Raw genomic sequence first — 14816 nt, forward strand, 5'->3', positions numbered from 1 at the left:
CCACAGCATCAACTGAAGTCTCAGAATGTTAGTTCTATCATTTCCTGTCACCGAGTCGTTCGTGAGTATTTTAGTCTCATCGGTGATAGACGACTCAGGGATTTTGGGTAGATAAGCTACCTATTGAAGAATGAACAGCCCTATGCCAAGCTAGGACTAGTAGGTGCCACTTTTATATGTGACATGGGGCTGATGGTCTGATGATTTGAAGTTGCAAGGTGGGTTTGAGAACGAATTAAGAAATTAAAAGTCCGGCGACGAGTCACCCGGCCAGGTAAACGCCCCAGAATAGTACCGACGAAGACAATTCCATTAAATGCTCGAAATTATCATCTACTTCTGAATATGTTTTCGCATTCCTTCCAACTTCCATATTTTCAATCATGTCTTCTGCTCGCCAACCAACAGAATCAGCGTATGAGAACTTCAGCACCGCCCCGATTAAATACTATGAAGGACACATTCCTAATGTGCCTGTTACAATGACAGGACCAGATGGTACTATACTATACGAAAACGGAGCCCGTGGGCTATTTCATGAGATAATGTGCCGTGACGATGTCGAATCTCTCAAGCAATATCTCGCGATTGACCCTTGGGTGATTGGAGGAGAGAACTATGATGGTCCCGACTATTACTCTGTCTTCCACTTCGCGCACCAAAAAGGGAGTCATGGGGTACTTCGATTCCTTCTGTCTCACCAGGAAACTGTACCCGAATGTGTGAGCTACAGGGAAGAAATGTGGCCCCTCCTCAATGAGGCTGCACACAAAGCTGATCTGGACTTTGTACGATTCTTACTCGACAACCAGCCAGCTTATGCTGATATCGATGGGCGCGATGCCTTTGGCTGCACCCCCATTCTGGAGGCCGCTAGTATCTGGCCAGGCGGTTACGGTGAGGTGAACACCCGGGAGTCATCCGTCGAAAAAAGCGAAGCTGTGATGAACTTGCTGTTAGACAGGGGTGCTTCTGCTTCTGATGTTGCTGTGCACCCTGAGCGCACAGATCACACTGTTCTGACATCGGCTGTGCGATGGTCAAGTCCAAAGCTGGTCAAAAGGCTTATCGATGGCGGTGCTGATATTCACGCCAAGGTAACAGGACGCCGTCTTGGGCTCGAAAATGATCCTGTTTCCGACATGACCGCAATCTCTTTTGCAATGTTTCATGCCAACGTCAATGTCATCCAGACTCTTTTCGACTCTCGAGGTTCTGGAGTGGAAATTAGAGATATGGTGTCATCTCGCGACAGTAGTGGTAGCCATCTGCTTCATTGGGTGAATCGCAGCTACATGTCTTTTGCGCAGAAACCTTACATGATGGAGGCTGAGCAGATAGACATGATTCAGGACATCATCAAGATTATCAATATCCTGCTAGATATTGACCCTTCGGCAATCAACATACAAGATAGCCTCGGAAACACCGCACTACACTATGCCACGCAACATCCAGCTCGAAGCTACAAGCAACATAATGCAGTTTTAGAATTGCTTTGCAGTAAAGGTGCTGACGCAAGCATACGGAACAACAGGAAGGAGACGCCGCTGCACAGCATACTGCACCACGCCTTCACAGCCGACAACGCCGACATTCAAGCTATGGGTATTCTGTGTGACCACGGAGCCAGTGTCATGGACACTGACGAGAATGGAAACTCGCCGTTACATCTGGCACTGGCGGAAATGAGTCCTGCCGACGTGGTTTCTTTTTTGCTGGAGCAAGGCGCAGACCCCAATTTGATGAATATGAAGCATAACACACCTCTCCGTCTTGCTATTTCTTATCCCTACCTTGGTCAAGAATCGAGGAAAAAACAAGACGATAGTATCGAGATGGTGTCGAAGGTTGCCGGGAATGCAGGAGTGAACATACTACAGAATGGCGATGGAAAGACGGCACAACAGCGACTTCTGGAACTGAAGAAGCTGAGGGAAGAAGATGATATTCAATGGCTGGAATTACAAAAGCCGCGTGCTAGGTGAATATTCCATGGTATTGTTTGTAATATCACGGTAGCCTTGCTGTTAAAGACGAAAAGGATTTTTACATACAATATTCCCATAGCTGCCGCTCAGTAGCAAGATCATCCTTAAAGTCCCCAAAAACTGGAAATACCCGATCCATAATCCTCAGCCACCGCCTATGGACTCTAGTAACAAAAAGAGCCTTTGTGTACTCCCAATAATCAGGGAACCAGCCAGCGTTTTCCCAATCCACTATGCCAGAGATCCTACCATTGTGCATCAGGATATTTCTCATATTTATGTCCCCATGTGTAAAGACAATCTCATGTCCTGATTTGTGGGCGACACCAGGAAGCGCTGGGGTCTGGAGCTTTTGGTTGAAGTCTTCTTCTGTCTCAAATGGTTCAATGAGGTCGCCTTTTGCTTCGTCATAGTCTTGTCCAGCAATCATGCGATAGTCATAACAAGGCCCCCCAACCGCGTTGCAGATGGCATAATGCATGCCAACTTGTTTCGGAATTGCCCGAAGCTCTCTCAGATATCCCTGAAGTTCATGAATGAAAGCATCTACTTCGCCGTCGCTCATGGCGTCCAGACAACTGCCAACAGGATACCCCGGAAGTCGAGTTGTCAGCAAGTAAGATGTGTCTGGGCCAGAAACGAGATCCAATGGGCGTGGGACAGGTACATGCGTAAGTCTCCGCAGGGACTGCAATGCACCGTACTCGCTTACTAGACTTTGATCGTTTCTTTGCCTAGCTTTCTTGAGATACATGCCAAAGGGGAGCCGCTGCACATTGAAACTGGATGACAATCCGTACAAATGAGCCCCCAAACGCCACAACCCAAGGTAAATTTGTCCCCGGACCCGGGACGGCATCAGACGGCAGAATGAAGAAAATATGACCGCGCCACATTCCGATATATGATAGCTCAATGACTTGGAAGCCTTGGTGCTGACCGTCGGGGGTTTTTGTTCTTTCAAAGCAATATCTGTAGATACTCGATACCAACTAATGGCTTTCGCAAATCGCGAGAACACCTCTAGTAAGTATTTATCAGGACAAGGCGTTCCAGACTCTGAATAGTCTTTAAAACAGCCCCTTCTGGTCATCGGTATCTTGTCTATGATTGATGGCTTATCGGAGCCACCAATAAGGACTTGCCAAATGCTATACTTCACAGATTTCAGAAAATGTTTCGAAGAGGCTAATGCCTATGGAGTGAAATAGGGACTTACATTTGGATCTCTAGAGAACTTAAATCTGAAATAGCCTTGCGAAAATGCAAGTGCAGCAGATCGGCGGACGAGTAGGTAGTTCTGAGGACCGTCAGCCCTGCCGGTATTACTTAGGAAGTCGTAGCAATCTGAACCCAAAAAGACTTGAAGTGTCTCCAATTGAGGCTATCGTAGTAACGGTTAATAATCGTCGAATAGCCATGGAAGCATAGAGAATTATCTATTACCTTGGTGAGTGAAACATCAATGCGAGGAATAGGCGTGACTACCAACGGATCAAAGAACGAACTTTGCAGGCCAGTGATTATACATTTGTCACCATCTCTTGCCTTGACCTTGGAAACAGTGTCATTGTCAGGCGACGGCAATTGCAATGTTTTGACTGTATATTTTCCATTAGAATGAGACTTGTGACCAGAATTGAGAATGTTTCTCACAGGAGGACACTACTGTTTTCCAATCAGATAGAAATTCAGCAAAGTCAACACACCCCTCCTTTTCAGGACATCTTCCAAAGAGGTATCGGGCGGAGACATTGGGATCAGCTGAGTCTTCGAGAAAACGTTCAAGAAGTCGGTTGTTGGGATAACTTGGATCTGAAATCTCGATCGTACTTAGAGCCCGCTGTCTCGAGGGGCCTTCAGTTGTCATTGTAAAATTATTCTAAAATTCTTTGCGCGAAGTCTCGGAAGTCTTTGGTCTTGCTCTTTGATACTTGACAAGGATGGATGTCGTCTTAGAACACTAACTTAGTACCGAAATGGGCTTAGTTTAGATCACGTGTCGGAGTTTCATTATCAACTAATTACAACGCGAAACATGATTAGGCAACCGGCGCCAACCGTGTGATTATTGATTTGACCTCTCACTTTTGTAGCATATTATCATCTGACCTTAACTTGCTGCTTGCTATTAAGTTTCTTGTTGAAGAGGAACTTTCAATCTGAATTTGAATGATTTATGACTCCACTGAAATCGGCTATGTCTCTCGTTGGAGATCTCAACACTGAATCTCTCTACATCTCTCTCAGTTCACGCGCAAAACCGGGAGAATATGTAAGTGCACCCCTTTCAACATTCGTTCCTATTTTTGTTAACTTTGGAAGCACTGGGGGATTGTCATCACGGATCCCACTGGCGGCTGCACCGTTCATCATGCTTCAAACCGCGACGGTCCTTGGCATTACGAGGTAAAATATGGCGACCCAAGCTATGCTACACCACTGATTACGCTGTTACTACTGTCAGACATCCAAAGTCATGATTCTCTGGAACGCGTAATAAAAATTATTCCGGCAAATGGACATCCCTCTGAAAGAACGGGAGAGGCTTTTAATTGCCGCACCTGGGTCAAAGATGCCCTTGTTGCACTCGACGAAAGTGGATCGGTTGTGCTTCCAACAAATATAGGTAAGCCGCCACTGAAGCCGAATGGCGTTGAGTGACTGACAATGAGCGGGAACAGAATTAGTAGAGCAAAGGGCTATAGAATGTGGAATCAAGTATGCCGATATGAGTGAGAGCGGTCAAGGGGCAACTGTTGATAACGATCCATTTGGAATGCGTCAAGGATGAGTACTGTGTTCGACGACGTGCCAGCATTGCGCCTCGCTCACCAAAACGTCGCGTTATGCATAGTTTGTGGCGACGCGTAACGAAGGGATGAAACTGTTGGTGCGGGGTTGACGCAGGGATGAATGTGTGTTGGTTCTAAAAAGGGACTACAAAGCTACCCTACAGTGCTGTCAAGTCCCTCCTCCTCTTTACGCAAAAGGTACTGACAAAATGTTGATAGATTAATATTGGAACTGAGCGCAACAATGGATTGTGAAAGAAAGTCGAAGAATAAGCCTTCAATGCCACGGAAAGGATTATGAAACACTACAATCTAAATGGCCTGTTCATTATTGGTGTTTATTATCAATGAGGCTTGGCAGTTGGACTCTGATAGGTTCTTTGAAATGCATGTTGGTTGTGTGACATGAAAGCCTTGCTGTGTTTGCTTTTTTCCATCCACATGTGACATAGTGGGAGACGGCCCAGCCCCTGAAATATTGGATCGCCTAGATTAAAAAGGTTCCAGCAGCTGAAAAACGCTGTTCAATTCAACTTCCTCAACAATTTTTTCGTTTCTTCATCACAATTGTCCTACTGGTGACAATGAAGAGATATTGTGTGAAACGTTTCTGCGACCTCTGCCATTTTGAGTTTAAGGAACATGATGCGATAATTGTTCGTAAGTATATTCAATATTCAAAATCTGATAACAAGCCAGTTAACCAGTAGCAGTGGATCCTGGCGGCGAAAACACATATTTTATGAAGTAACGTGATGGCAAGTGTGTCAAGAGTTCCCTCGGCTTGATGCACTGCTCCGTGCCCGCCGAGACCGTCTTTCAGAGCGAGCGTTATGACCTTCAGATGTTTGGATGCCATTCCCTCTGTCGGAAGCTCATAGCTCCTATTGGTTTAGCAAAGTACTATCTCGACACCAAATATTACTTTGAACCTACTCCGGTCCAAGAACGAGATCGACGCAACAAGCTGTTAGCGAGAATGACGAAGAGCTTAAAATTACCAAGAGCACTACCAACTGAGTTGCGACGAGAGATCGCCCAATACCTAGTACAGGAGTACGCCGTCACAGACGCCAGATTGCTACTCAAATACCACAAGCCTTGTTCATCATCTTTCGATATTCTAAGACCTTTCTTTGGGACGTTCATCGACTATGAGGGCGAGTCATATGTCAGCACTATCACAAATATTCCTCAAACGGGGCGTACACTAGCAATACCCAAAGCTATATATGGCTGAAGATCATCGTGGTATAAGAAATCTAGTACTGTCCACAACTGAAGACCCTCCAAGTATTCCATATGTACCTGGTGTCTTCTGGAGCGGGGTACTGATTAAGGATGTCCTAAACTCAAGCTCAATACAGTTGCATAATGATGTAAGATTGTGCCGTGTATGCATGAGACAAAAACATATCTAATCAATACAAAACAGGGCCCATTTCTTCGCAAACTATCATTCCGCGATTCTGATCGAAAGTTGATCGCACGTGGCTCGACTTCTTTTCCTATTCCGCGTCATCCTCTCAGGTTCTCACGACTGGCCAAACTTCGTTGCAGACTAATTACACGAGCAACACAACAGGCACCACGACAATTGTCAGAATTTCGATACAACCTCCCCGAAATCACCGGCATTTCCGTCTGTTGCAACCCTTGCCCCGTAACCTTCCATGCTCACACGGCAGGCGAAGATCTGTCTATTTACAGGTCAACTCCAACTAACTCATTTTGGGTCTATGTTCCCCTTGGTCCTCGCGAACATATTCAGTCTATTTGGAGCTGTGTCGATGAACCTGACGAAGCTAGGATATCGCTAGTTTTTAAAACAAACCAGGGGCGTTTTCATTTGATGGGTGCCCTGGGAAAGCCTTTCGAAGCCAATATCTGGAAGCTTCTCGAGGTTTCAAAAGGAGACCCCGCTCACTTCTTTTTCACTCCAGACCCTCTTGGTATAAGAGAGTTGGTGTTCGACTCTGAAAGTCAAACCGCAGTTCTCGATCCTCCAGTGACTAAATCCCCTTTTCCGAATTCAACTTTAAGTAGGAACGGATTTCACTGGTCGAGAGCCTCTTTGAAAGACGTTGTCGCAGTGACTCCGTGTTGTCGAACAACTCAAGGCTCGCTGGAGTATCTAGGTCTTTTACTACATTACTCAGATGGAAGACGATCGTGTCTCGGTCAGGTTCGCTTTGACTATACTTCTTCTAGTCTCAGTATCGAAGATTCACAAAACATCTACCTCGAATTCAAGATGCGCAAACACAATGTGTTTTACATATCCGGACTGAAGATATCCTCCATACATCCGCAGAAGACACTCAGTGAGTCAGAGCTAGCCGAGAAGAGTGAATTAAGGTCGCTCAGGCCGTTAAGAGGTAGGCCGTTAAGGGGTAGGCCATTAAGGGGTAGGTCGTTAAGGGGTGGGTCAATCTGGTTCGAACTATCAAGAGATGGGCCGATTGAATGGTGGCATGGAAATCGTCAAGAAAAAGTGATTGGTGAAGAACGTCGGCGTGATGTGGGTGATTGGATGTGGACCCTAGAATGCTACCTTTGGCAGGATGGACGGAAAAGCCCAGATAGGTTGAGTTGGCAATAAGAATTGAATATGAGATGTATCTTTATATGGTAGCAGAAGAGAAGACGAGAAAACTACTCATTCATCTACTACGATCAAGGCAGCTTTGGTATGTTTTTTTATGATCATTCAGGCTTTCGCCTAGACCGTCTCAACTTCCTCCAGGTTTTCAACAAAGGTCATTCTGTCCGCGCAGATCAAATATGTAAAAAAAAAATTCAGAGCCGTCAACCTCGCTTTACGGACAAAGAACCACGAGAGTCTAAAATATCAAGACCGTAGCTACATGAAGCATGGACTGTGAGGACTTCGATGACCGAGTCATATCGAGCAAATGATGGTGTGCTGAGCGATGATAGAGCTGAGAGCTCGGCGTAGGCAATCGTCGGAAACATTGAGATATCCTTTTTTTAAAAACAAATTCTTTACGGTCTATGAGCTACACAGCACATAAATAGACGCTGAAGATTTAAAGATAACACAGAGCTGTGGGGCAATGACCGATAACGGTGGATAAGAACTCGACTGTATTTATTCGACAGTAATTGCCTCAATATTTTTCCAGACACATTGAAGTTCAATCATGACTAACAACAAATATACTTCTTTGGGTAAGTATACGTCCCCTAGTTGAAATTACAGTTCTCTAGTGAACCACAAGCAATATATGATGCTTTTCCTGTTGCCTGGACTACACAACAACTTAAATAATACTAAGCAAGCATCACAGGTATTCTAGGAAGATACTATACTGTCCGACATGTCCTAGGGCAATACCGTTCAGCATGCGTGACTGCAACATACCATGTAGCGCCAGAAGACAAGGAAGCTGGCATACCGCTGGAGAAATTCCACTTCGCTCTAGAAGTCAGTCTCCAAGCCACGATTCGACAACATTCAGCGTTGCGTTACGGTCTATCAGAGAAGACAGAAGATGGCATTGCGTTATTTAAACAACTTGACCAGATCGATCGTCAGGACATCATGAGGACTTTTAACAGTAGTGACTGTATCTCAATTGATGACGACAAAGCATCAGATACTCTACTGTCTCGTTTCCTTGAGGACATCCATGAAGAGGACTGGCTCGTCAACAAACCAGCATGGCAGGTTATTGTGTTGGACCATTTTCCAGGCAACTGTGATGTCCTAGGTCCATCCCCTAGAAGGATCGATATTGCATTCCTCGCGCACCACGCTATTGCTGATGGACTGAGTGGAATTGCATTCCATACCTCTTTGGCACAAAACTTTGAGAGGCTTTCAGCACCACTCTCCAAGCCTACGTGGCCAATGACTTTCAGCGAACCTGTAGCCGCTCCGGCTACTCTTGAGGAGTGTGTTGACTGCTCTCCATGCGGTTGCACTACTTGTACCTCTGGCGCAGATGATCGCAAAGCTTGGGTGGGATCACAACAAACGCCCGATGCCACATTCAGATCCATGGTTCGAATAGTGAATATCTCAGCAGAACGTCTCGTTGCTACTCTTCAGAAGTGCAAGAAGGCGGGAGTCACGCTTACTGGGTTCTTGCATGCGGTGATATGCGCGTCTCTCTGGCATTGCATCCAAGACGATGTCGTTGGAATTCGTTCGATCACTCCCTTCTCAGCACGAAATCACACAAAGACCTCAGCAAGGGACATTGTCAATCACATCTCGTATCTGACGAGTTACGCATCTCGCGAAGAGCTAGAAAAGCTGGGAGAGTTTGAGTTTGGGTCTCAAGCAGAGGGGGAGTACATCATGGAACTGGCAAAAAGATTCAGCAGTGATGTAGCCACCAAGGTTGGGCAGTTTCCTCACGGAAGTATGGCTACAAACCTGAACCGCATTCCGAATTTACTATCGCAGTATGAGAACCAAGGCCCTACGGATAGGAGAATCTCATATGAGTTATCTAATCTTGGCCTGGTATCCGATGTGGCTCCACCAGGGGGTAGCGGTATGAAGCTGGAAAAGATTATCTTTTCACAATGTGCAAGTAGTGTTACCCCAACGATTGGATTCAACTGTGTCAGCACAAAAGGTGGATCTTTTGTTATGACCGTTACGTGGGCGGAAGGAGTCGTGGAAGAATCGTTGATCGACGAGGTTATACTAGAGTTGCAGGGTCTGTTTCACAACGCTGGTGAAAACTGATAGGTTCGATGCATAACTTATGCAATGTTATACAGTCTGCACACTTTCCTTTTCGGTTTGCCGTAGAGCTTGAAATCAAGCAGAGCATCGAGAGCGGCACACCCAATGACCAGGAGATGCCGAGATCAACGCTACAGCCAGTGAACCGCAAGTAACAGTGCATATATGAATATATCACTTGACCGCATTTTAACATGTGATACCATTAGAGAACGATGATGGCAAACCAGAGTTCCTACTTTGAGTGTCTTGATCATCTCCACAATGTGACTGGGGTGATGGGATTTACTCAAGGTTGCAATCCTTCTGAGAATAGGACTGTATCAAATGTCTTCATCAGTCCCTTGGCCTAGTATCGAGATGATCAAAGTCTCGGATTATGCCATGTGGCAATCCTTTTCTCATAGAGCCCGGAAAGGATTGGAAATCAGGGTTGCAAGTAGTATTTGATGGGTCGCATGCAGTTCCAGATACATACACCTTCCATATTGGCTGAATACATAATTGCGACTTGAATTGCCCATACCCCTCACGAGTGCCTATGTAACATCATGAAGATATACGACACATGTGTCATAGAGACTTTAGGATTTACATACAACAGATCAGCCCACATCTTTACGTATCGACGCCGAAGCATAGAGTCTCTACATTTTTACCTTCTAAAATTTCTTGAGATATACCAGAAAAAGAAATATTTCGATAATTCCCAACTGTCAGGAAGCTAATCCCAAGTTCTGATCCCTAAAAAATGCCTAGTGCGACCATCATGTCTGATAATGCCATTGTCCTCGATGCACTCATCGTTGGTGGTGGATTCGGTGGTGTTTACCAACTGAAACGACTTCGCGACGAAGGCTATAATGTCAAACTTGTAGACATGGCATCTAACTATGCAGGCGTATGGTTTTGAACCCGATACCCCGGCGCTCGAGTCGATAGTGCTGTACCACACTATGAGTTCTCCGATCCCAAACTCTGGCGTGAATGGAAGAAATCTAGTCTTCTTAGCTTATTTTAGTTTCAATTCTACAAGAATTGGGCCGTAATCTAAACAGTAAGAAGTTGCCCTTAATGAATGAGAGCACAACATATGCCAGAGACTATCAGTCTGTTAGGCCGTAGTTGCATCCTCAGCATCAACATCTCGATACTCAAAGTATTCATTCCATTCTCGATCATTGATAAGATCCTCCGCCAATCTCTTCTCATAAAAGATTGCAAATTCACAACCTTCATCAGACTCTGGCGAAGTATCTCGGGGTGGATAAATAATGATCACTCCCTCGGTAATACGATCCAGCAGATGACGATACGTGGTAGGCTTCGCGAAACCAAAGTCAGCAGATGTAATGTTGGCATCTCGATGGTCAGTTTGTAAAATCGACAAGGGAGGCTGTGCGTCAACACGAGCATTTAGAGATGTCTTGTCACGAATGGTAGCGACCATGTCAAGTGTCTTGTCAAGATTCTCCTGCGTGACGCTGTTGGTCAATTGACGTATGTATGAGGCCAACTGAGAAAGCGACCAGTCAGAGATAATCTGCGCCACTGTTGGCTGTGTAACAGGCGCTGTGAGAGATGTCGCTGCAAACATGACATTATGCTGAATTCGTGGAGGGACTTTGGGACTATGCATACGGCGTCTCATATCGATGGCCTCGCACCAGTACAGAGTCGATGACGGATCAGGATTGAAGATGGGAGCTCGAATCCTTGTCAAGTTGCGCCAGATGAAAGCTGAAAAGGCGTCGTATGTCGAGATCCAACTTCCATCAGTGGGCATGGCCTTGGCCTTAAGCTGAGCCGCTTTACTCTTTGAAAGGTGGAATAAGAGCGATACGCCACCTTGATGTTCGGGGTGACGTTTTGAAGGCGGTGGTCCATCAATCTTGTTATCTTCCAATGGTTCTGTTTTAATAAGGCGTGAGAGGTCCAGATTGAGAGGATCCCAAGTAGGAAATTCGGTGTTGTTGACAGCAGCATAGCAATTCTCAGCCAGCTGATGAACGAAGCTTGCCCAACCCATGACATCGTTTGCGTAATGGTGATGGTGAATGTTAAAGACCAGTCCTCCCCGGATAAAATTGGCTCGGAAAGCTGATACAATGGGACTGTTGTCCGGATGAGCCTCTGGTTTCTCGCCATATGTCATTGGGTGTACACTCCATTGTTCGAGATCGCCAAGTGTCACCGCACTAAAATGGGTTCTTTCCAGGTCCTCGAACGAAGGATACTTCTCGATATCCCTAGCAGCGTCAAGCCAGTGAACCGAAAAGAGAACCGTGCTGTCTCTCTTTTTGACAAAAGAGTGACCGCCACCTGAGTCTTTTTCAATAGTACAACAATAATGCCTTGCCTGAGCTAGAGTTCTCTCTAGTCCAGTTTTTAAAATTTCAAGAGCCCTTTTCTTCTCCGAATCGTCGAGCTTAAAGAAGAGAGCGTAGTTATTGTAAGTACAGACGGTGAGGTAGTCGAGGGTGGTGACCTTGAATCTCTCTTCCGGTGGATCGTTTTCCCATCCAAATGGGTGAAGATGGTAAGCATATTTCTTAGGCGGCATCATTTCCGAATTGTCGTATTTAGGTTGTGTGCAGCTTTTGGGATTTTATGGTTGTTTGCTTTCGTTCCCGAATTAGCCTCAATCATGATCTGATAGTCTCATCATGATGTGGGGTTAATTGCCAAGTCAAGATCGGCAGCCCCCTCTTATGAACTGATACACAGAACATACGTCAAGATATTGTTACGGGCAGTATACCCTTGTATTGTGCAGACACCCTCCCACATTGGCGGCAGCGTTCCCCCCACCACACAGCATCATGGGTGGTGCACTTGCCGCTTCGTGGATTATCACCATGATTAGTCACGCGAGGAAGTACAGGCGAGAATTTGGGTTGTACACACGGCCCGCACGAGACCAACTCGTACCGACGGCAACGATACCATGACTATTGATATCTAACGGTGTCAAGAGGCGACCACTGAACATCTGAAAGATCTTCCCGAAGAAGACGGATGAATGTATATTAATGCGTTCATGATAGCGATTAAGAAACGTCTTCCTGTCATCGAATCATTTACTTGTCTACAATCCTCAATAAAAGTGCACTTGCCATTTCTCAATTAGCAGTTCATTCCTCTATACGATTTCGAACTCTCATCAAACAATACTTTAGTCATGACGCTCGTTTCGTCGAACAAAGCTCCCAAGGCTACTGTCGTAATGACTCAGGCCATGGACAACAACGGAAGCGGAAGTTTGACATCAACGACAAACGGTCATCATCAATCATTTACATGCAAAGATGCACCGATCGAAAACCAAAGGCCACTCAAGATTCGAGTCATCGGTGCTGGTTACTCTGGTGTCTACCTTGGTATCAGAATTCCGCAGCGACTGCGCAACATTGACCTTAAGATTTATGATAAGAATGATGGTATTGGAGGAACTTGGTGGGAGAACCGTTACCCAGGTTGTGCCTGCGATATTCCGTGTAAGTGAGGCCATTTCACAGGGACTAGTAACCATTGGCTGACATGAATACTCATGTATAGCTCACTCTTATCAATATGTTTTTGCTTCGAACAAAGCTTGGTCAGACTTTTACGCTCCCTCGCACGAAATCTGTGACTATATCAACGGCGTCGCAGAAACGTACGGTGCCAAGCGGTTTATTCATCTGCAGCATAAAGTAACCAGTGCCATTTGGGACGACACGAAGAAGAAATGGTATAAACACTCGAACCGCATCATCCTTGTATATCCGTTGAACTTACACTTTAACCAGGATTATCAATGTCCAACCCAGTGCAGGAGACGCGTTTACCGAAGAGGTTGACATCTTCATTTCTGCACGGGGCGGTCTCAATGATTACAAGTGGCCCGACATTCCTGGCTTCGACAAGTTTAAGGGAAAGAAGATGCACTCAGCGGCCTGGGACCAGGAATACGACTTTAAGAACACGAAGATCGGTATTATTGGTGGTGGATCCAGTTCCATCCAGATCGTACCTAAACTACAAAAGGTCGAGGGGGCCCAACTGAGCGTCTTCGTTCGCAGCAAAGTATGGATCTCGAACCGCTTCGGCGAAGAGACTATGAAGGGGCTGGGCTGGGACCCTTCTGAGATCAACAGTGAGTAAATGAAAACCAAGACTATGTCTCTATGCTAATACACAAATAGTGACACCTGAGCGCTTGGAAGAATTCGCCAAGAGCGACGACACGTATTTCCGCTTCCGCAAGCGTGTCGAGACCGACGGCAACATGGTTCATGCTTCAACTCTGAAAGATTCGGAAATGCAACAGCATTTTGTCGCCACGTTCAAAGAAAGTACCAAGCAAGTCCTCGGTTCACGACCCGATATTCTCGAATCCTTTTCGCCAGAGTTTGGTGTGGGATGTCGTCGCCTCACTCCTGGACCAGGCTATCTCGAGGCCCTCATGCAGCCAAACGTGGACTTTATCACACAGCGTATCGACAGCATTAATGAGACGGGCGTGAAACTGACTGGCCCTGAGGGTCGACAAGTCGAAATCGACGTTCTGGTTTGCGCAACAGGCTTCAACACCACCCACCAACCCCCATTTCCTATCGTTGGCAAACACGGAATCTCGATTCAGGAGAAATTCAATCCGATCCCTGAGACGTATCTCACGATGACAGTGGATGACTTTCCAAACTACTTCGCCATGCTCGGCCCTAATTCAGGGCTCGGATCTGGGTCTCTTACGGCTCTCATCGAAGCTCAAGGTGACTACATCATCAAGTGCATCCGTAAGCTCCAAAAGGAAGACTACGTTGCCATGGCACCGAAACGAGCTCGTGTCAAGGACTTTTCAGAATATATCGAAGAGTACTTCAAGAAGACCGTCTACATGGATAGCTGCAAGTCATGGTATAAGATTGGGGACGGGCTTGGTGACAGGATCTCGGCTCTTTGGCCTGGTAGCGTCATGCACGCGCTCGAGACGCTGAGGGCACCAAGATGGGAAGATTTTGAATTTGAATCACTGCATGAGAATAAGCTCGGATGGTTAGGCAATGGATGGAGTTTGTGTGTCATGCCGGAGGAGGAACAGGGTGATCCCAGTTGGTATGTCAACAAGGACATAGTAGACGTACCGCCTGAGGGGAAACCAGAGACGGATGCCAAATACATGGCGAGACCCTTCTCTCACTGATGGGTCCAATGCTATTAGTTTGCGAGTCCAATGCCAGTCGTTATGTTTTCTATATGTACTGTCTCTGAGCTGAAGCCTGCAACTCCTCATCATACTCGTTTCGAGTTTAAGAATGCTTG

The 14816-nt window shown here is 46.0% G+C and overlaps 5 protein-coding genes across 5 annotated transcripts; 3 read left to right on the plus strand and 2 right to left on the minus strand.

The window, feature by feature from the left end:
- Positions 1 to 383: 383 nt before the first annotated feature.
- FSST1_000276 (ankyrin repeat domain-containing protein) lies at positions 384 to 1988 on the plus strand (the record flags this gene model as incomplete). The annotated part of the gene is made up of 1 exon (XM_083228789.1): positions 384 to 1988. One exon carries the CDS (start codon positions 384 to 386, stop codon positions 1986 to 1988), a length of 1605 nt encoding a protein of 534 aa, XP_083090458.1.
- A 61-nt stretch (positions 1989 to 2049) lies between these two features.
- Positions 2050 to 2556, minus strand: FSST1_000277 (uncharacterized protein; the record flags this gene model as incomplete). Its single annotated transcript, XM_083228799.1, has 1 exon — positions 2050 to 2556. One exon carries the CDS (start codon positions 2554 to 2556, stop codon positions 2050 to 2052), a length of 507 nt encoding a protein of 168 aa, XP_083090459.1.
- A 5394-nt stretch (positions 2557 to 7950) lies between these two features.
- FSST1_000278 (uncharacterized protein) lies at positions 7951 to 9509 on the plus strand (the record flags this gene model as incomplete). The annotated part of the gene is made up of 2 exons (XM_083228810.1): positions 7951 to 7978; positions 8179 to 9509. The coding sequence occupies 2 exons, from the start codon at positions 7951 to 7953 to the stop codon at positions 9507 to 9509; spliced, it is 1359 nt and encodes a 452-aa protein (XP_083090460.1).
- A 1114-nt stretch (positions 9510 to 10623) lies between these two features.
- On the minus strand, positions 10624 to 12072 carry FSST1_000279 (transferase; the record flags this gene model as incomplete). The annotated part of the gene is made up of 1 exon (XM_083228821.1): positions 10624 to 12072. The coding sequence occupies one exon, from the start codon at positions 12070 to 12072 to the stop codon at positions 10624 to 10626; it is 1449 nt and encodes a 482-aa protein (XP_083090461.1).
- Positions 12073 to 12690: 618 nt separating this feature from the next.
- Positions 12691 to 14697, plus strand: FSST1_000280 (flavin-containing monooxygenase; the record flags this gene model as incomplete). The annotated part of the gene is made up of 4 exons (XM_083228832.1): positions 12691 to 13006; positions 13068 to 13242; positions 13301 to 13647; positions 13697 to 14697. 4 exons carry the CDS (start codon positions 12691 to 12693, stop codon positions 14695 to 14697), a joined length of 1839 nt encoding a protein of 612 aa, XP_083090462.1.
- Between the last annotated feature and the right edge of the window lie 119 nt (positions 14698 to 14816).

The sequence above is a fragment of the Fusarium sambucinum genome, chromosome IV, assembly GCF_050947815.1.
Source record: "Fusarium sambucinum isolate potato_lamoka chromosome IV, whole genome shotgun sequence".
Taxonomy (NCBI): domain Eukaryota; kingdom Fungi; phylum Ascomycota; class Sordariomycetes; order Hypocreales; family Nectriaceae; genus Fusarium; species Fusarium sambucinum.